The sequence below is a fragment of the Triplophysa dalaica genome, chromosome 12 (assembly GCF_015846415.1).
Source record: "Triplophysa dalaica isolate WHDGS20190420 chromosome 12, ASM1584641v1, whole genome shotgun sequence".
Classification (NCBI taxonomy): Eukaryota; Metazoa; Chordata; class Actinopteri; order Cypriniformes; family Nemacheilidae; genus Triplophysa; species Triplophysa dalaica.
Genome location: NC_079553.1, coordinates 7,264,642 through 7,287,920, shown reverse-complemented (window position 1 = coordinate 7,287,920; position 23,279 = coordinate 7,264,642). Strand labels below are relative to the sequence as shown.

General features: G+C 36.8%; 1 protein-coding gene across 2 annotated transcripts; it reads right to left on the bottom strand.

The window, feature by feature from the left end:
- Positions 1-21: 21 nt before the first annotated feature.
- kcnn4 (potassium intermediate/small conductance calcium-activated channel, subfamily N, member 4) lies at positions 22-23,239 on the bottom strand. Of its 2 annotated transcripts, XM_056762243.1 has the most exons (9): positions 22,578-23,239; positions 18,628-18,723; positions 16,673-17,127; positions 15,553-15,688; positions 12,505-12,615; positions 8,574-8,695; positions 1,661-1,730; positions 1,141-1,307; positions 22-1,012 (listed from the first exon to the last, which is right to left on the bottom strand). In XM_056762243.1, exons 1-9 carry the CDS (start codon positions 22,860-22,862, stop codon positions 1,009-1,011), a joined length of 1,446 nt encoding a protein of 481 aa, XP_056618221.1. In that variant the 5' UTR covers positions 22,863-23,239; the 3' UTR covers positions 22-1,008. The 2 variants fall into 2 exon arrangements, with proteins under 2 accessions (XP_056618221.1, XP_056618222.1); XM_056762244.1 differs by lacking the exon at positions 12,505-12,615.
- Positions 23,240-23,279: the final 40 nt, after the last annotated feature.

Sequence of the window (23,279 nt, the reverse complement as noted above, 5' to 3'; positions counted from 1 at the left end):
ATATGCAGCGACAGTTAACGATTGGTGAAATAATGAATCGGGAGCTATTCATGTCCAGTAGCCTGCCTTGGGCCGGCAGTTTTGAATGGGTGAACACAGCAGTAAAACTGACACCTTAAGTTCCTGTCTGGAAAATAAAAATACAAAAAGTCTAATCTCTGCTGTTCAAAATGGTTTTAAATATTTCTGTGATCTTATAAACTTCAGATGTTGCACACATCAAAGAACTATGTCGTAAATGATAAAAGACAATACATGCAATGCAATACATATTTTGTCCGCCTGGGGGAGTTACAACAATAATGCCACAAATTCTGCCTCATCCATGGTATCTAATGATAACTTATCAACTTACAGCAGTTTACCTTTTTTTTCATTAAAAGATACCCAAGCTATAAGCATGCTTTAAATGTAACTGTTTAAAACTGTTTCCTTGTGCAACAGGAAACATTGTGTATCAGATTAGAGACGAAAAAAGTTATAATCAAGCTGCTCGGCATGATTTACACTCCTAATATCTGAAAAAGCATTCGAGACACAGATGCTTTAGAGATGATAACCTTTTTAAATGTCACCATAACTTTATCTACAGAGGAACTGCTAGTCTGTTTGAAAAAAGAATTAAAAATGTTTCACATCCTTTTTCTGGCTTCACAAACCGGAGCCCGATACAAGGGTCCTGAGACTATCAGAAGTTTTTTTCTTGGTGAAAATTGGAAATTCTCAATTATCAGACTTGGTTTTGCTTTTGAACTGAAACTATCCTTTTCTAAGTTCATGTTCAAAGTGGAAACATTAGCTGCATAAACAAACATCACTATCATAAATACAAATGAGTTTTTTTGTAATCAATGTTTTGTCAACATGGAGTCTCCGTGGTTCATGCTGCTTGTGTGAGAAATGTTTCAACATGCATTTCCTCCCTAAGCTCAGCACACCAGCTGGAGATCGCTCAGAGGACGCAGAGTATTGTGGCCTTCATTAGAAGTTTGAAAGAGTTGTCATAAGTCACCTGTTTGGAGACAGAGACAGATGTTACTAAAAATATTAAGGACTGTGATGTTTTCTGAAAATGATTGTTTTCTTATGTATAACAAACATATGTCACATAAGACATTTGACTATAATTGACAGCATCACCTGTGGTCCTGTCTGCTGTGATGTAGTGCCTGTGCGAGTAGTTCCGAGGTGCTTTGGAAGGAGCGACTGAGCTCATCGAGCTTCTGCTCCATTGAGATGATTCTCTGTTCAAGCTCATGATAAGAGCTGTTCCAGTTTGCACTTAGATCGCACATGATCATCTGCATCTGTTGAATACAGTCAGTGTTGTTCGAGACTTTTATTGAAAGGAATAAAAAGTCATGAGATATTTTTTTCCTCACCAAAATATTTTTTTTTAATTTGGTTTCAGGTTTATTCCTAATTTGATGAGATATGTCTCAGTGGAAACACTGTCCAGCTTTTTTCTTTATTTTTATACACACAGTCATAGGGCCTTGTCAGACCTTAGCTAAACTTTTACAGAGCTTTTTATGGGAGTTTTTAACTGAAAATGTACCTAGTAATAAAGAACATGGGCTGATCTAACGTAACACTGATTACGCATGAGCTGAGTTACGTGAGTGCCTCTTTAAAGCACAATGACGAATGTCTGGCTCACCTTCGATAGATCCACCATCTCACTGGCAAAATCCCTCAGCTTTCTCCGCTTCAGTCGCAGGTGACGAAATCTAATTGAAGACAAAGAAATTTGTTCATTACAAGTTATAAACCTAACAATGTTACACCAATACCTGAGTCTGGGTTTCGCCAGCAGAGCACCGCCACCGGAAGTCCCTTATACCTTTTTCGGTTAAAATGTTTTTTTTTTTTTTGTATTGATATATCTCTTATTTCTGTTTCTTATGTCTTAACTTAAAGCTTTCCTGTATCTCAGTGGTTACATCACAAAGGTCGTGGGTTCGATCCCAGGGGATTGCAGAAACAAAATGTGTAGGAAAATGCAATGTAAAATCGCTTTGGATAAAAGCGTCTGACAAATGCATAAATGTAAATGTTAACATAAACACAAATTTACTCTTCGGGGGACAATAAAGTGTATTTATTAGAATTAGCAGCTGTTATATACATTATCTCACATAAGTGATTACACCCTTCACATTGTTGTAAATATTTTATCATATCTTTTCATGTGACAGTGAAGAAATGACACTTTGCTACAATGTGAAGTAGTGAGTGTACAGTTTGTATAACAGTGTAAATTTGCTGTCCCCTCAAAATAACTTAACAGAGCCATTAATGTCTAAACCGCTGGCTACTAAAAAAGTACACCCCTAAGTAAAAATTTCCAAATTGGGCCCAGTTAGCCATTTTTACGGTGGCCGCTGGGTGTCACTGCGCTGCAACAGAAGAAAACACATGCAAACACAAAAAAACACAAGCAAATTCAGAAAGCATTCGCGTTAGTTTGACGACACATGCCCTGCAAATTCTCGCAACACAAACAAACACAGAAACGCGCTGCAAATTCTCGCAACACAAACAAACACAGAAACGCGCTGCAAATTCTCGCAACACAAACAAACACAGAAACGCGCTGCAAACTGCACACACGACAACGGAAGTGTTTCCGGGGGACCGCAAAAACTGATGCACCTGATTGGGACGCGCTTCACTTGGACTGTTCAAATTCGTTAGTGGAGTTGTCAGCCACATTGAAGGTAGTTGCTTTATAACTTTATTTTAACTTTCTTAACGTACGTCCGTAGGATATTATTAGCCTGTCGATTTGAACAGTTTAACAAAAACTATGAGACATAGTAACTGCTCGACTTACTTAAACAAGTGTCACGTTAAAAAAGTTTAATGGTTTAATGATTAATGATTAAAAATGTATTGTAGTCGACATAGTCAGTGTGGCTGACAACTCCACTAACGAATTTGAACAGTCAAAATGAAGCGCATGAAGTGCATCAGTTTTTGCGGTCCCCCGGAAACACTTCCGTTGTCGTCCGTGCAGTTTGCAGCGCATTTCTGTGTTTGTTTGTGTTGCGAGAATTTGCACCGCGTTTCTGTGTTTGTTTGTGCTTCGAGTATTTGCAGGGCATGTGTCGCCAAATTAATGAAGATGCTTTCTGAATTTGCTTTTGTTTTTTTTGTTTGCATGTGTTTTCTTCTGTTGCAGCGCATTGACACCTAGCGGCCACGGTACATTTTCCCTCCCAGTTCAACATGGCACCTCATGGCAAAGGATCGGGAAAAAATGTTTTTTGCTCTACATTAAGATGGCCTAGTCTATAAGAAGATGGCAAAGACCCTGAAACTGAGCTGCAGCATGGTGGCCAAGACCATACAGCGGTTTAACAGGACAGGTTCCACTCAGAAAAGGCCTTGCCATGATCGACCAAAGAAGTTGAGTGCACGTGTGAGGGCTGTACATACAATGCTCAATAAATCTTAATAGACCACCAACATCAAATGTAATTTTTAAGTCACATCTGCCCAAAAATAACAATATTGGTGATTACCAAAATCATACATCTTTCTGTAATGGTTAAGCCATCAGTAAACTCTAGTATTTTTAACGCTAAATTGTTGTTATCCATGAATTTTCATATTTACTGTTTTTTAAGGAAGAAAAATAGGAAAAAATAGAAAAATTATAGATGCCCAACTGCAGTTATTTTGTGGCAGTCCTATTAGAAAAACATGCTTTAATAGTTGAATGTTACACATGATTAATTTCTCACTCATTAGAGAGGATGAATGTGCCGCCTCAAAAGTATAGATATAAAAATGTGAATAAAGACAATAAAATGTTTAGTTTTTGACTCCTAAAATATTTGTGTTTTATCTTTATTATGGCAAATAAATTTGTTAAGCACATAACTGTACATCAATTGTTCAAGTATGATCATTTTAAATGGGAAAGCTGTGTATCAGGGGCGTCGCAACCGTGGGGGATGTGGGTGTTTAATGTGGGTGTTTTAGAACCCACACTTTCCCCGGTGAGAGGGTTAAACACCCGCACTTTTTCTGCAGTTTTCCGCAGTTTTGTACAAACGCAATACAGCAGTCGCTCCTCCGTTTCTCTGTCAGCTCTGTATCTGCGCTCGATGCGGCTGCTTCCTCTCCCCTCCCACTCAAACAGATTGGCTGTTCTGACTCAAGTCCCGCCTCTATTGATGTTTCAGATTGATCGGTCAGCTCGTGCTGAGGAGGCGGGAACGGTTATGGTTATTCACGCCTCCCTATTCCAGTTACTTTGAATGAGTGTTTATGCTTTTGAGGTTTTTAAATAACCTTGATATGTGTTTGGGAAGATGTTTAGTTTATGTTTTGTTGATATGTCGAGTATTTTCTGAATTATATTTTGTTTTTAGACTAATGCTAATTGCCAATTGGGATATTGTTCAAAGCTAGATAAATTCGGTTATTTATGTGGCATGTAATGTATAAAGTAACTGTGATGAAGAAGGCAGTGAATTGAAGAGGAGGAGGGACAAATTGTCTGTGTTAAGCAGTGTATTTATGGGTTTATTGATTTTGATATTTTGAGCATTGTTTTTTTTGTTTAGCTGAATACTTATGTGGATACTTACCTATTATGTTTGACTGTACCTGTTGAACAACTATGAAAGAAAAGTTAGTATTATTTTAATGTTTAAAAACAGATTTATTTATACCACCCGAGAAAAAGCTTTGTGTGTGTGTTTTTTTATATCTCCCCTTTTCAAGGTGCAAGTAAGCAAACTTTAGCAGTCACAGTCCTGTCAGACCTATTTCACTATCAAGCTTTCCACTGTCTTTCCCCCCTGGGATTATTAAAGTATTTCTGATTCATTATCAAGTCTACTGTTGTGTATTTTAACAACAAAGTTTTGACTTATCTTATGTGTTCCGAATGTGTTTTTATACTTTTCTAGTATCACTCATAGCTTATCTTGTATGTTATACCTATTGTACCGTTCTGTAATTGCATTCATCGTTTTCATTGTTAACAAACAAACCACATCCATCCCTCACACTTTTGAAAAGCTTGCTACGCCCCTGCTGTGTATGACTCTTTAAACTGTGAAAAAATAAGATATTTTGAAAAATGTGGTTTTGTGTCCAAACAACGGAAGTTAACAGGCCAGTGTTGTTTGGTTACCAACAATCTCCAAAATATCTTCTGTGCCGTGCAAAAGAAAGTCATGCAGTTTGGGAATGACATGAGAGTAGATAATGAAATTAATTATTTTTTGGGGGTAAACTATCCCTTAAAAGAAGCTCCTTGAAACTGTTCGAAAAGAAATGTATACTTTGAATGCACTCTAAGTTGCTAAAAAGAATCTGATTAATGCACACAATGTCAATATGTTGCAGCTTTCATTTCAGATAAATCTTGATAAAGTTGTTAAAGTTTATAACCGTATATCTGTGCAATACGAATTATTGAAATTTCTTGATGTGTCAGTTTTGTGTTTAGGTTTCTTTCAACATTCTGTGTCCCAAAAAAGCAAACTGTTTCTGGAAACTGGTCATTGCAGAGGTAACAGTGCTAACCACCAGTAATTGCTGAAACATGCAAAAATGACAGACCGGTGTCCATGTGACACAGATGGTGAGCAATTGGAACAGACAAAAAACATAAACAAGAATGACCTCCTGACTCTTCGGTTGCTCAGTCCATCCACAGCTATTTTCGGAATCTTTGACAAAAAACGTGAATTATCTCAGCTGTTTAATCCAAGTGATGGTAGGAGTGATAAAGGGAACAAATTAAGATAGAAGAATACGGTTTATTTTGTTTAAAAGAAGAGACTCTGTTCTTTCATTTGACATATTGTTTGTCCACATATGCTTTACAGAAAATGTAATGTGAGCCATTAAAGTTTGGTGAAAATGTTAAATATCGCTGGCGTAGGCTGGCAACCTTTTTTAAAGGCTGGTGGGGAATGAGTTTATAGGAAATGAAAGGAAAAGAGAAACAGCTAAACGAAAAGGCTAAAAACATAAAAAGTGTAAACATTGTTTAATACTTTTTAATCAACATTTGTTCTCAAGTTAAACATTTCTTTTGTTATTTTTTTAATCTAAATTCAGTTAAGTGTGAAGAAATAATGTTAAATTAAATGTTTAAATGTTGGTAAATTGTTCTTGCTTGATCAAAAAGTGTAATGATATAATATTTTCATGTAAAAAAACAGGAGTTAGTAAGTCCTAAAGTCCTAAATTGGTCCTAAATTTAGAAAAGAAAATCTATATGCTCTGTAAGCCCCAACCACAAAAATGTGGCTTGTCCCCTTAACAGTACAATAGGACTGCATAAGAGGTCTCAGACTAATTTCCACCATAGTGGACAAAAATGAATTGCTGGGTCTCAGGAGGATATATAAACAGAACAGAAATATATTTTGTTATGCTCAAATACAATATAACAAGGTCAAAGAGGTCAAAATAAAATAAAAGATGCCCTATATTTTTCTGATATCAAAACTTGGAAAGTTTTTTATCAGTACAACAGTAATATATGTGCATGTATTTATGAAAAGATCAACAACTTTTAATCTTTGATCATTTTTATCTCAATGTCTTTTATGTCCCTTGTCATAATATCCTTCTTTCACATTACTGTCGTACTACAGCCCTCTACTTCCCAGGTAAATGAGTCACTATTCTGAGTTTTTGAAAAACCTCTGCCCAAAGAAATACGCCAAAAAAGGGGAGAGGAAGAGCCGCTGGAGTAGTGTTTGGTTATCAGAGATGGTAAACATTTGCCTGAGCTGCACGTTTAATTACTTTTACTTTCATCACAGTCCTACAGCTGGTAATAAGAATTCAGCTACTCATTCTAAGATAACCAACGTAAATGTAAATGTATATAGACCAGAAGAAATCCAGCCATTTCGTTAGAAGAGGAACAGCGGTGAACAGTAAACTTGAAATATAAAGCGTTTTTTTTAACTAGAAACATGAACATCCATTATAAAACACCCATAAAACATAATCAAAGCAAAAACAGCAAAATAATGATTCCTTTAAAATGTAAGTAACATTAGATCATGAAAATGACATTTCATGCAGTCTGTTATGTTGAATATGTTGCCAAGTTGTAAGTCCGAAGGTGAATGAATAACAAAGTTATTGGCTTGTAAAAAAGGGAGTGGACTCTGAATCACGCAAATGAGATGTGAAATAGTCTCATAGTCACTAAACACCGCGTATCTACGTCACTAGAAATAATTACCGCCTACGTTTTGCTGGGGATGCGTGTGCATCATGTCTAGAACCTGTGTTCTATGTTGTGAAACTAAGTCCATCTTACTTAAACTACCAAAGAAAGAACTTCTGAGGAAACAATGGTTACAATTCATTTGTCAAACGACACCAGAGGAGTATAACCCCAGGGTTTTACTGTGCACGTGTCATTTCACCGAAGATTGCTTCAATAATCTTTTCGCGTTCACTTCAGGATATGTTAAACGACTATCCTTGAAAGAGGGGGCAATACCAACTTTATTTGGACCTGTTAGCTCCACCGAATCACAACCAGTAAGTGTGACTATTTATTTTTGTCTCAACTTCAAGAAATCTTTGTGTACCTTTATTCCTGTGTTTTTAGCTAATGCATATAACGCTAACGTTAACATGTATTGTTATTTCTGGGGTATACAGTTTGATTATCTAGATATGAACTCGGATTATTTACGAATGTAACAACTTCAAGGAATGGGAAGAAGGAGGTGGGGTCGGGCAAACATTTAACAAACTTTTTAATAAAATAAACAAACAACAAAATGAAAGTAAAATGTCACATAAACATAATAAACCATAACGTAAAGTCCAGGCCTGGTCCTCTCTCGTCGTACACTTCTGCCGCTCGTTCTTTTATGCTTCCGATCTCCTTTCCGCTTTGCTCGTTACAAACTGTTCAATTTATTATCATCGATCTATTATCTACTTTCGTCTTCGATGTTTCTTCATCAGACTCGGGCTCAAATTGGTACGGTAAAATCCCCGCCACACTGTATATAATATCCAACTACCTGCAAAACGTGATCCAGTAATGATGGTAGGCGTTCCATTTGTGACAAATGATGAACGCTTTGACCAATCACAACAGACTACACCATCTGACCAATCACATGTCACTAGGTTAATGGATATGAGGGGACTAGACAGATGAATCGCCGAACGAATAATTTGAGAGTCAGTCAAGAAGTAGGGTAAGAATAACTGCCTATTATTACGACATAAAAGTGTTTTTACACCTTTTATGTACATAAACTTTATGTTGTTGGACAGTCTATAAACCAAAGTAGGACCTTAAAAATCATATGTTACTTGCTCTTTAAGATTAAATGAAAAATTTGGAATGGTCTCCTACTTTTTTTCATCGAATAATCCTTTGCTAGTGTTAACCACTACATGTTTACATTTGTTGGACAATAAGCCTAAACAACTCAAAGTACATTCGAGGAATACATTGGAATTAAACCCACAACCTTGCTGTTGCAAGTGCTATCAACCAGTTGAGCTAGAGGATTTTGAATTGGTGAATGTTGTTGTGAAGGTAACAAATGACTTACACACAAATGGCCTCCAGCAGACATCTTTGATGATGTCGATGCTCTCCACTGTTATCCTTTTCCTGGGTGGTTCGATGTAGCAACCAACATTCTCTCAACACGTTGGCTGCAGCATGCCGGATCTGTGGCACAGAGGATATGATTAATAGCTATTTACCTATATAACAAATTACCTATTTGTAATAACTGCTTAATGATCCATTAATGGTATGCCAAGAAAATGTTTCAATTGTTCACCAGACAATCGATAAAATACTGAGAATAAATGGTGCTGTAATTCCAATTAAATTTCAATCTGTAACTGTAAAACGTGTACCCTATGATATTCACTAAATAGGACAAGGTGTTATAATCCCACTTTTCAGCAGAGTTGAATTGCCCAATATTTATAGATTGTGTGGACACGTGAAATTATACAACTCGTATAATAAAATCGGTGTGTCTTGATGAGAACACAAACGAAAAAATACAAAAACGGAAAGACATAATGGATATTCTGAGGGTGATTCGCGGATGACAATAGGGATCATAAATAGGGCTTTCTTTTTTTATAATACACATTTCTCCAACTTTGATTCTAATATTGTCCCAGTGTCTTCCTGCAGAAGACCTGGTTACTCATAATGATGTCACGAGCTCTCTGCCAATTTGTGTATTTGGGGTTATTATTAGTTTCCAGGACGGACTGTGTCCAGATGTCTTCCTTTAAGTATCATCAGAGTAAATCACTGATCTGATGAGTTGGATATGTGGCACGCTCACACACACACAGTGATGTACCCTTGGACAGGATATGGCTTCTGCTAAGTTGAAAGCACAGGATCCAAACCTATCCAGATGATTATGTTAACAACCTCAGTGTTTTTTTTCGTGGTGGAAAACAATCTAATGTAACCACGGGTTCCCTGTACAACGGAAATGAACATGCATTTTTGTGTCCAGGGTATTATTGGTTATTATTCAGCTGAAATGTATTTATACTTTGCATTCCATGATAGAAATGTGACTTATTACATATTGTATTTCAATGATGAGCATCATAGAATTTCAATGATTTTCCAGTCATTTGTGAATAAAAGATACGGATTAATGCTTGCATAGTGTTTGGGTATGTGGGAACTGTTTGCAGTGTTCAGAAACTCAACAGCCTATTTTCTCAGAATCGAGATGTGTAAAACCGATTTGAAATATGTAATATAAAAAGCATTTTTTTGAAAATCGAAACATAAACAACTACATTATTTAGCAAATCAAAAACATAATAAAGACTTATTTAATAAAATAGGACCCCCTTAAAAAAGATTTCATGAACTATTTTTTTTAACCTAAGACATTTATATAGTATTTGTATATACGTAAATGTTTTTTCACCCATGTCAAAGATTTTTCTTTTTTAGGGCATTTTTTGATACGAAACATTTATTCACAATTGCGATTAAACATAGGTAAATGACAAATACTCATATATGCTGTCTATGTTGCTTGTGACTGGAATAATGTAAACATCTGTAAAGTATTTTTTCATGAATGGTTAAGGATGTATTGATTTAAAAATGAATAATTCTGTTCTGACTTACTACATATTTCTAATATATTTGAAAATATATAGCATAATAGACAGATAATATATTATTATACATTATACATTTATTAACATAACTTACCCCTTTTCTTACAGTATATTGAAAAATATAAGCAGTTGGTTTCAATATATGGAAATGTATTATTTTATAAAAAGTATTATATTTTTCAGTATATTCCCATATATTTTTGTTTCGTGGGTTGGGTCCATTAGACAGTGACACACAAACATTGATTTGGGTAGAGTAGCCAAACAAGTACAAGTACAAGTAACTAGAGAAATTGTTACTCAAGTAAAAGTAATTAGAAAAAAATACTAAAGTAAAAAAGTATGCAATGAAAAAACTACTAGTAGATATTTACTTATTTACTTCTAATCTTATTATATAGGCCTACATTCATACAATTAATATTAACGCCAATATTTTAATTTTTTATTTTAATCAATATTATTATCATAAGCAGATATCTTTGCAAATTAGACTAAAGAATAGGCAAACACAGAAGAGACCAGGATTTCTGTCAATTACATCTAGTCCCGATGTCAACGAAGCCTACATAACTACAACTTATTTAGAATATAATGGACCATGTCTTCTATATTTATATCTATCCTGTTTTGATTGGATAGATATGGATTCATATCCACTTCATCCAAAGATCTTTTTGTTCTGCGTGACGTGCGTGTTCTTAACTTTCGCGCTTCGAGGAATGAGTAATCCGCCGCTCCATATGATTCAGATCGTGCTGTGAACTGAACAATCATTTGAACTGGTTCGCGAACCTATTCAGAAGGTTTTGCCCATTGTTCAATTAACGCTTTCAAAAGAATCGACTCAAACGAATCAATCACTCGGGGATCCCCGTAGAAAGAGACGACAACCTTGAAAAATGCAATGGATTTTATAATGCATATTTAAAAATGAAGGAACGAAGGAACGTCAGGCAGTGTAACGTAGTAAAAGTACAGATTGTCAAGTAAGAGTAAAAGTACCCACTTTCAATTTTCTTTAAAAGTACATATTTTCCAAAATGTTACTCAAGTAAATGTAATAAGTAAATGTAGCGCGTTACTACCCACCTCAATACATGCACACCATAAAGGGTTACTGAAATAGGCTGTATATACAGTTATATACATATATATACACACATTATATATATATATATATTAGAGGCAGCCGCTTGCTTATGATACATTTTATAGCTTATGATACATTTTAGAGCCGAGCATAATTAGAAAATGTTTTTAAATTTAGACCTTTTCGGAGCTTTTTTATATGTTGTTCATTTTCATTTCCACCTCTGGGAATGTTATAATGCAACCCTTGTGTAGTTGCATGTCAATAGCGACAGTGCATTTGCATTCACACCATGGTTAAATATTGTCAGAATCTTTTCCTGACCACCTGTGAGTGTGTTTTCAGTGATCCGATCGCAATTAAAACACAATGCATTTTGGGACCTGCCTTTAGTATGGTCAAGTGCTTTCCAAATGTGTTCCCATCCCCCCCAAAAAATGAATGCCAAGCATGAATGGATCCACAGTAATACATAACCTGTCAACAGATGCATGCCTACTCGAATATACCTGCTTCCCACTCCCTTTCAAGTCTGACCAACTATTATCCTCCTCTATGCCTTTTTTTCTGGGGTCTCTCCGCCTTCGCTCCGATAAACAAACAGATGGATCCTGTTTTGAAGAGTGTAACACTTCAAAGCACCACCCTGATCACCAGCCCACCTAGCCATGTAGATCCACCCACTAAACAACCTCTGTTCCTGTACATCACATACGCTACACGCCCTCACAGGACACAAACACAAGTGAATCTTATTTCCTGCCTCTAGATAAACCTCTCATGGACAGACACACATTTTTCCTGACAGGGACCTGATTGTTTCCTCCCTTCGACGCCTTTTGTTGGCTATTAGGAGCTCAGCTGCTTTCTCTGGCTGGCCGACCTAAGCTTTTTCCCACACTGCGCAGTTGTCCGGAATTCCCTATTTAAAGAAAAAATAATATAACAAAAAAAGCCTCCGAAATCATAACGCGTGCTGTATGGAAAATAACGTTGATTCCACCCATGTCTGTTCGTCCTCTGGGTCACTGCCTTTTTTTTCTCACGCCAAACAGAGAGCTGTTATTTAGGGATAGTTAGGGATTCCAAAATGTCTAAGATGAGGCTGATTATCAGTAATCCGTCCTTTTATTACATTGAATAGGGAAATGACATGTAAATGAATATATGTTTCAATAAATAACGTGTGTGCTGTGAATGTTTTATAAAGACTATAGAGAGTTGGGATCTCCTAAATCCATTTACATATGGTGGGTCAATATGCTCACCCGCTTGGAGATCTGAATGTCCATCATGAAGAAATGCACATGTTTCTCTCCTTTGTTGAGCGCCAACTTCTTAGTCATGACCGCTACCAACATAGCAGTACATGCCACACCCTGACAACAAACACACACACATGAGCATGGTTACCAACTATCTCAATATCGCAAACATGCACTCAAGCATTTAGAGTTAATATAACAGACAATACACAGAATCCCATTGAAGACAAAGTGCAGAGATGGTAAATTTTTACAGTAGTAAAAGTGCATTTACCGTAGCTCCTTCATTTGTTGCATTAGAGGAATGAGAGATAAAAAGGTGAGATTAAAAAATGCTACAAAATTCCAAAATTGATTATTCATGGCAGTTGGGGAAATTGGTGTACAGATATATCACAGAAATTTCCTGTGTCATCACGAAAGAGAACCCATCAGAGTAATACCAGACCTGTCTTATTTTCTGGAATAACGAACTGGATAAACATTATACCTTACATATCACACTATCACACAAAGGATAACAGGTGAAGCAGACCACATCATTGTGAAGCGGAATTTCTTGGGTCTTTATACTGTATATCTGACCAACGAATAGGCATTTTAAATATTTTTGCTGAATAAGCTACAGGTGAGATGGCTTTCCCCTTACTTATGAGCACTCAGTATTCTGTTCCAGCTGGACAAGGAAACTTTTCTTCTGGTTTTCCAAGACTTGGGCACAGGTTGGCATACCCTCCTGATCTAGTGGCGCCAAATGCTATAAACCGCCTAAAAATGGCAATGGTGGAAAGTTTTCCCTAAAAAAAGGGGAAAGCTTATAAAACACTGAGCGAGAGAGGAAAAGAGGAGTGATGGATTATTTTCCACTGTGTCAGGGAGGTGTCTGGGTTTGGCTTTAGCCCCACGCTCCTGTCGTGTGAGCCTCATGCTCCTATCCTGCCCGCTTATCTGCTCTGATCGGAAATGAACGCTGGAGGAGGGCGAGACAATCCAAATGTACATGCAGCTGTGTGAGTCATACGTGGTGTACACCACAGAACAGCAGATGTTTACTTAGACATGCTGGCATGTGCTCACGTTTCCACAACGAAGATTAATTCTCATTTTTAGAATTAATTATTATGTTCAATTTCATCTATAACTATCTAAGCGCATCTTTATGCACGTGACTCTGTTAGGATACACGGACACAATTAAATCAGTTCGGGTGTCCGAAACCTGAGTCAACTACTTCCTTGCCTAGATTCGTTCAATATTTTTTACTCACAATACAGTCTGATTCGCTCACTATTTCCCATGATACAACATGAGACGATCACCTGATTAAAATCAGCTGGAGGATATGTGCACTGACTGACAGTGTCATAAATCACTCGCATTTTTATTCAGTTCTTCCCAATATAGTGGACTAAAATGTAATTCACTATATAGTGAATAGTGAGCGAGGAAGCGGTTTCAGACACAGCATCTGACATGAAGTTAACAGATATCGACTACATTTTCAAGCACATTGAAATGATCTTGTGCGGGTGTAACCAAAGAATTTGGTTTATACGCAAAACAATGTGCGTATCACATAGCTAAAGCCTTCCCTCCCTCCTTTACTTAGTGAACACCCAGACACAAACAAACACTGTGGATCAAACGAAACAATATTCGCACAGAAGTCTTATTAAAACCATTATTTTATTATGTTATAAAGCTATGCTTTCAACATCACCATTATATGATATGTCAAAGAAAAAGATGAAACATTAAAAATAAAAACACCTGCAGGATGTTTGTTAAAGGGACAGTTCACCCAAAAATGAAAGTTCTGTCATTATTTACTCAGACTCATGTAATATTATACCTGTTTAAGTTGCTTTGTTCTGATGATACGAATGTTAGCAATTTTCGGTTAAATTTTCAGGAAAAATTAAATGTTATTCAAAGGTGCTCCAAAACAGGCTTCTTTTCTAAATTCTTCAAACTGTCTAATTATGTGTTCAACAGAACAAAAACATATGGTACTGTGGTAGTGGATGATGTCCCAGAACTGAAAATTGCTGACATTCCTCCAAAACATTTCTTTGTGTTCAATAGAACAAAGAAAAGCAAACAGGTTTGGAACAATCTGAGGGTGAGTAAATTACAGAATTTGGGGTGAAATTTCCCTAAAAAGGTAGAAGTTGTAATTTGTTGTCACCTAGCAAGGACTATCTGCTTATTTGACCAATGAAAGCTTTGTTTGGCTTCTACAGAAATAACACACTTCATGTTCAAGACACTTCTTACAATGTCTCCAATACTGTCAAGCACGACACATAAAACTTAATTTATTTCATTGTAAAGCAAGGCCCCATCTGTATAAAACCTCATGGACTGTGACTTCATCATTATGTCTATCAACACTGCATCACAGACATCACAGTTGGACCTTGTATTTGTATAATAACTGTTTTTAAGTTTGGTTTGGGTGGCTTGTTAAATGAATAGTTCACTCAAAAATGAAAATCCTGTCTTAATTTACTCAGGCTCAAGATGTTGTAAAACTGTATACAATTCTTGGTTCTGTTGAACACAAAAGAAGATATTACCTTAACAGTTCATGGGCTCTAAACTACAATAACATTATTTTCTGTACTATTGAAGTCAGTGGTGCCTCAGAATTGTTTGGTTACCAACATTCATAAAAATATCTTTCCTTTCCTTACACAGGTTTGGAACAACTTGAGGTTGGGTAAATAATGACAAAATATTCATTTTGGGATGAAGTGTCCATTTAAAGCAAAACATATTTTTACTGTATTGTCAATATTGTTGTTTATAATTTCCAACTACCAAATTTGTGAGTACAGTATATGCAATGTTTACTCCACTGGTGAATGTATTTACAAATTCTGTTAGCTAATATTAATTTAATATTAGTAATCAAAGCTGTGTATGCTGTCATTTTAAATACAATGCCCTAAAAAGCTAAACTGGACAGTGTGCATTATATTGTTATAAGATAATACCTGTCACATAATACCTAAATTATAGATATGTAAAGTATATACATATATTTACCATAACACCTGTGAAGAGACAAACCACCTTGCCACAGCTGGTATGAGGGGACACATCTCCATAGCCCACTGTGAGGAAGGTGATGGCAATTAGCCACAGCGCTGTGCCCATGCCACCTGTCTCTACCTGTTCCTGCCTATAGGCGGAGACAGAGAGCAACTGAATGTGAGTGAGTGGCCACACAAACAATTTGCTGCACAGAAATTTTGAGTTTTGAAAAACCATGCAGGACATTTACAATACATGTGAGTTTTTAATAGGGCTTGAATGACCTTTCAAAACCTGAAAATCTTGTTACAAAAAACGAAAGCAATGCCAATGATGAATTACATAATAAAAGTTTTCACTACCTACGCCCTGACAATAATCTAATACTTCCAAGAAATCTAATACTTGATTAGTGACATGTTGTTAACGCTGAAGAACAATTTGTTTGTAGAATAAATCTATTTGTAGGAATTGTTTGACTACAATTTAAACTGAATTTAACAAACGAGAGAGTGCGAATGTATGAATGAATGGCACTTCATGAGCTTTTATCTAATAAATCAAGAGGGGTGATTGCGAGATTCCATGTTGACATGTTTACACAAGGTCAAAAAACATTTCGTGAGCACCAAAATACATAGTCTCAAGTAGCTAGACCTACTGAAGGTCTGGGAGCTTTCGCCGCTTTCTTTGGCCAAGGCCCGCCCAAGAGGCCATATGACTGACAGGTAAAGCGGCCAATCACGTTTCAATTTGAGGTGTGGAGAAGTCACCGCAGTAACAGACCGGTCTACATTCACGAAGGTGTTAAAAGTTAACAGCTTCCTTCTTAGATCAGACGGCTTTGTGTTGTTTCGAGGCGGACCGTTAAAGAACACAAGTTACACAACACTCACGTCTCCCGAAAATGCTGTTAATTTCAACCAATCAGATGACAACTTCAAAGGTAATGAAGTGTTTTCAGAAAAGTGTGCCATATGCATAAGAGTTTACCAACGGTTGGTGGGCGTGACCTCTGAGGCTGAGACTACCAAATACATAAATACATAAAAACGCAAACAAATGGATCATGTGTGTGTGTGTGATCAACTATGTTTGAGTATTTAACTGTGTGTGTGCTTGTGTTTGTTACCTCTCGCACAGTCGCAGCATCCAGGATGCTGAGAGCCAGAAGAACATGATGAAGACTAGCAGCGTGCGGGCAGGATACTGATTCATTAACAGCTTGAGCACAAAGCGAAAGGTGAAATTGATGTTGTTGAGGGAGCCGATGCTCCTGTAGGAAGCGCTTAGGAGAACCTTGCTGTGCAACAGGACGGCCCTGTGCACCAGATAAAGCCTCAGGAACATAAGGGCCGAAAGCAGCAGCTCCACATCGAGCATGACTTCTTTGTGACTTGAGGACAAGCAGAGGGGAGCAGAGGAATTTCCCTCAGATTTTTCCCCCAGCCTGTTCCCCATGTCTGGCCTCAGGTAGGTGGCCACGGGATGGATAGCACATACAACGAGCTCCAAAGAGATGCCAAGCACCCGGTTACTGGTCATGGCAATGCGCCAGTCCACCTGGTTGTGGTCGCTGATGAAAAGCTTGAAGAAAGGAAAGAAAACACGCAGGATGTGTACCGTATCAACAAGAGAATCACTTGATTGATCTCACAAGGAAGCAATGATTAACAAAGTATGGCAGAGAAAGGAGAGCGAGCAAAGAATTCCTGATTCACGGTAAGAGCGGAGCCAAAATCAACCCAGCCCTGCCCTCTCTGATAGGGTGCCTGGCTATAAACTGCGTTTCTTGTGAAGGAAAAATGTGTCAGTGAAATTACTCACAACCATCAATCATAAATGAACGCCTCGTTAATTGTATGACATAAAAAATCTTGAGTTCGAGCATAATAAGAATAAGACCACACTAATCCCCAGAGAGGTAATAGTGTTTGTGTTTTGGATAACATTCCGCACTTCGGAAAGTACGTGGTCAGGAATTCTCTTTTAATTTTGTCCTTATTTACCTGCTACACCTGCTGTACTTTCCATCCAATTTTAGCTGATAGAAAACCTGAGGTCCATTACTGTAAATGTGACCCGGTATGGCATAAAACCAGACTTAAATCTGAAAATCTAAATATGACGTCATAAGCATCCAATTTTGATTTCAATCTTTGTAGGAAACATTGCTTTATAAATTTCTTTGTTCTGTTGAACACCAAAGAAGATATTTTGAAGAATGTAGGAAAGCAAACAGTTCTGGCACTTTTGACTACCATTTTAATTTTCCTACTATGGTAGTCAATTCTTGCCAAGACCTGTTTGGTTACAGCTTCCAAAAATCTTTCTCTGTTTTCATCAGAACGAAAACATTTTTACAAATTTGGAACAACTCGAGGGTGAATAACTGATGACAGAATTTAGATTTTTATATGAACTGTCCCTTTAATCCTTTTTTTTGATTAATCAATATAACAGATTTATCTTTTATTCTTCTGTCATGTTTCCTTTATGGTCAAACTTATACATTTCCTTTGGCCCAAAGGAGTTAAGGTCTGTGTGAGGTGTAATTTATCATTTTCCTTCAGGTTGCATCCTCAATTAGTATAGTTTTGTTTATGCTTTAAGACATATATTCAGTATTTAAAACACACACACACAAGAACCCTCAGGAACCACAGTGTGAGAAGTCCAGAGAAGACCAGGTCCTAACAGTTTACACTTCTTATCTCTACACTGCACTTGCAGATCCCCCTGTTATGAAACAGATTTTGAATCTTACAGTTAAAAACGTTCAATTCTCCATAGCTGTTGTTCTTGCGGTAACAATTAATCACTGTTGCTAAACCCAAAATACCATACACCAATGATCCTATTGTTTGAACCACTTCAATGGGAGATGAAATTAAGAAGATTTTAGCAAGGTTTCATCATATGTCATATTATTTAGCACAATAATATCAGATCACATCAGTTTAGAAAGTAAAATAAGACTTTGATGGAACAGAAGAAAGTCCTCATACATAGACACATGTCCTCAGACACTGAAAGAGAACCAAGTGAAGTCAAATTAATTTTCGTTTAGATGGAAAAAACACTCACTCTGATGTCTTTATAATGGAAGGCAATGATGAGAATGAGCAGACACCCTGTGGAGAAGCTGATGAGCCCGTTTATAGAGAGTGCATATACAGATCCCTATGGAAAGAAACAAAACAAAAAGAATGAGAGATAATAATATAACAAAAGCTTATAGTGAGGGACCAAAATTCTTAAGAATTTTCCACGTGCTAACAGGTAGTTTTTCTGCTGTGCAGAAATATATCAGGCATACATGCCATTAGAGGTCAAAACTCCAATCCATTATTCAAGCAGGCACTAATTAGGGACTAAATGATGTGGAAAGATGCAATATGACCGTAGGCAATGAAAGCTGCAAAAAAGTGAAAGAAATGTGGAAAACTTGCATAATTTTCCTGCATAGCAAGGGGCGAATTCACGAACATGTTCTTCTTAAGATGTAATAAAAAGAAAGAAAGTTCCTAAGATAAATTATAAGCAGTGTGTCTGTGTAAGAATATTCCTATGTAGTGCAATTTTTGTTGTTAAGAAATGTTGTTTCTTAATTCTTTGGTAAAGAAATGCATGCGCACAGGGTAAGTAGATTAAAAAATGTTAATGGATCGATGGAATGACAAACTCCTCATGATTTTTAATAAGCTTGTCACGTAAGTTGGCCAATTCACTGTTGCATGCTGCAGAATTTATATGCACATTTCCTCTCCAATGTTGAGTTGCAGAATGCAGAATGCTTGAATGCAGAATGTAAGATCATAAATAAAACTGTATTGTAAAATAGGTTGACTCATGGAGTTAGGCTTGTTAATCGTTGTATTGCTATATCTCCATATTTCAGGATTTCTATTTTTGGCCATAAATTATTATTATTAGTTACCCTTTATGTTTATCAATTTTGGAAATATCAAACCAATAAAGTTTTCAACTTTTAAGAGTACATGTGAGTTTTACCATTTCCTGAAAAATAGTGAATTTTGACATTCAAGGTTTCATACGGACAGTGACGATATTCTTTTATCAAATGTTATCACAAGACCAATCTTTGGGGAAGTAAACAGGATAAATGATACGTGATATATTGAAACAACCATATAAATTAGAATCGAAATTAGAATTTAAGAAGAAAATTGAAGAATTGCTTTCCTGTGGCTCAGTGGTTAGAGCATGGCACTAGCAATGCCAAGGTCAAGGGTTCCCAGGGGATTGCATGTAGTCAGAAACAAATGTTTAAAACAATACAATGTAAGTCGCTTTGTATAAAAGCATCTACCAAATGCGTAAATGTAAATGTAAGAATGTTTTTCTTAAGAATGTTTTGTGAACCTGGCCCCTGGAATGAGCGCACTCACACTGAAAAGGTAAATGATTTTCTTTATTAAGCGTTCTAGCATAGCCATGCAGCTTGACATAGCCACCGGCCAGTAAAACATTAAGCATCTTTATTTGCCTGTGTAAATTTAGGTAAAAATCTATAATGGGTCTTTCATGATCTTTCAAGTGTAAAAAGATGTATTTTTGCTATTGCAGTTTGAAATAAACTGTCATAAGTATTATCTTAAGGTTAAGATGACTGAACTGTTGTCTTAAGTCTCCAGAGGTAAGATGATGAATGCATTAAAGGGTAAAGGTATAATAAAATTATGTGAGAAATTGCAATTTTGACTGTTTACTTTTAAATATTTAGTCTAGTGATAGCTTTTTATATGAATAATGACGTTCAGGCCTAACTGGCCTTATTTACCTATTGTATTTTTTTCTGTCCTTAGAAAAAAACTATCACTGCCTTTTTACTTTACATTTGTTGCTCATTGGGGAGAAAATTAGCAAAAAAAGTAATTTTAATAACAAAAAAGATCACAAGGTCCTTGTTTACTCCACCCAGAGCCGCTGCAGAGAGAGTCGCGACAACGGAAGTTAGGATTATTCTTTAAATTCTTTATTTTCTTTATCTATTTAAAATGATTTAGCCCTTGAGAAAATAATTATGAACTTTTTAAAGGATTACTTCATTTAGGAATTCCACTTCTATTCTTCTACCGGTTCTGCTACCACAACCATTGCATGTTTGATTTTTGGTATAGTGTAACTATACAGGGTACAGAAAGGCAGAGTGAAACTCAACTACTACTGTGTTCTTGATCAATATATTTAACGACAGGTAAATATGAGGACTGATGAAAATGTAGTGTGATCTGCTACATGACAAATGAGAGACACTTTTCTTACAGACCCATCTGACATACCAAGATTGGTGTAATAAGGCAAGGTCACAGATTTAGGTGGATAAAATGCAATGACACTTTTGTATTCTTCAATACAGTTCTGTAGCTATAAAGCGAATAAGCCAATTGTATATATATACATACCACGATTTATTTGTATATTTATGTATGTGTATGAGAATAAAACACAACAAAATGAATGAAACAGAAGTTTAGGGGGTGGGGTTGAGGGCCGAAGTTTGTTTTTCCCACTCCAATCACCATGGTATGTGAAGAGAATAACACATGAAAATCAGCACAGTGCTTTTGTCCCATTAGAGGTCAACACTTGAATCCATTATTCAAACGGGCGCTAATTATGCACTAAATGGTGTGGAAAGATGCAATATGACCATAGGCAGTTGGAGCAACAAAAGGGGGGTTATAGGGGTGGACAAAATGTGGAAAAACTTGCATAAATAGCTGCTTTTCCTGTAGTTTCCAATGGTAAGCCTCCACTCTTGCAAATGCTTTTACACTCCAATTTAAGTCTTTCTTTAAATTGTCACAGAGGTGTTGCCGAAGGAGTATGACCAAAAAATAACAGCATGAAGCTTTTTACTGAACAGATTACCTGCCAGTCAGGTAAAGCATGATCCAATCACAACTGCACAGTTGTGTATATAGAGCTAACAAGTTCTAATGGTCCAAAAGAAGATTTTATAGAAGCTTTGCATTTTATTTATGTTAATGGAATATCTTTCTATATGACACTTACTGTATGTCGCTATATATAGTGTACATATTTTCTTTGTTGCTTGTCATTATGGTTCTACTGGATTAGGTGTCCGTCAACGCCTTTTCAAAGTATTGAGTTTCAAATTTATTATGCAATGTATAAAATAAAACGTTCATTATGAGAAACAATAACTTCAATCAAGAACATTTAGGGGCTATTGTCTCTATTCTTTGAACAGTTCCTTTGCATCAGTTTCTCAAAATCCGGTCAGACACAGAACAATTTGAAACAAAACTCATACTGCAACATACATATCTGCACTTTTAAAAGTTTGAAATGCTTAATGCTATGGTCTACATTACACCTGTCTCTATCCTGTAAAATGAATCACATAATCACAGCTTAGATACCAATTAGAATAGAAAATTCCACTTATGTAAATAAAAATAAAAAAATGTACATGATATCTGGTTTGCTCTCAGTTACTGTATGTTCTGTCAGTAACCAGCAGACAGAGGTTATAGATGAGAAATTACAGATCTTATCGGGGTGTATTTCTGTGAACTTTTCCACCGAAATTCAGAAACTTGCCTTTCTTAAATATTCTGAGAATAAAAACTACATAAACATGTTCTAAACTTCCTCTTTTCATTACGGTTTCATTATGAGTAAGGTTTTTTCAATCCACAAACGAATTGAATAATTTAATAATACATTTTCAAGCCTTAGAGTTTAACGTTGTTCCAGCCACATGTAGCCTACTCTCTGCATTTACATAATTTGCTAGATTACAAAAAACATTATTTATCTAAATTAATAATTAGAATTATGCAAAATTAACTTACTCTCTTTTAACTCTGAGTTATAGACTATACGTTTAATAAAATGTGATTTCGTCCTCCAAAGTTTCCATCCATCAATTTCACCACGCGTATGAAACCCCCCCAGCTTCTTTAGATTATCCGTTACACCTGATCTCAGGTGCACCGTGCACCATCATCACCTGGAATTCCTATTATAAGATGTATACTTACTGGTTGGTACACGACAGGGCACAGTTCTGCATGTAATATCATTAACATTATTCCCAACACCGCGGTTCCCAGAGCCCACGAGCACAGGCGCTTCTTGTCCTCCAGAAGAAACTTTCTGTCCCGCAGTCTGTAGAGATTCCCCCCCTCGATCGGGCAGAGTCTCTTCCCCGACGGCGACAGCGGCACTCTGATCTCCATCGTCTCGCCGTTGTGGTTGACGAGTCCGTCACAGTTTCTGCCGTCCACCTTCGAGTCGAAATTCGAGAAGCGGGAAGTCATCTCCATTGCGCGCTCTAGTTTTCAGTCCTGGTGGACCTGATCGCCTCCTTCAGTCGCCTCCATCCCGTCGTTCCCTCAATACAACCGAAATGTTTCATATACCGGAGGGTGGCATGGGACAGTGAGGCCGTATTCCAAGTGGTCCACTTTCGTATCGCAGTAGACCGAACTCCGAAATGCGCGCCCCCACCTGAACTCTTCCTCTCACTCACACAGTGCTTACGCTTTGACCGGAGCCACAAGCGTCCGTGGAGACGCGCTCCGACACCCTTCAGTTTGAAGTTTCGCTTCTACGCACTGTACGCCAAAGGCAAAATACTGTGGATGGATTACAGTAACTTTTCTTAAAAGTGCCGCCACCTAATAGGATGTGACTCAAATGTATTCACTTGCTGCGATTGTGATGTGTCTAACTAATGGTAT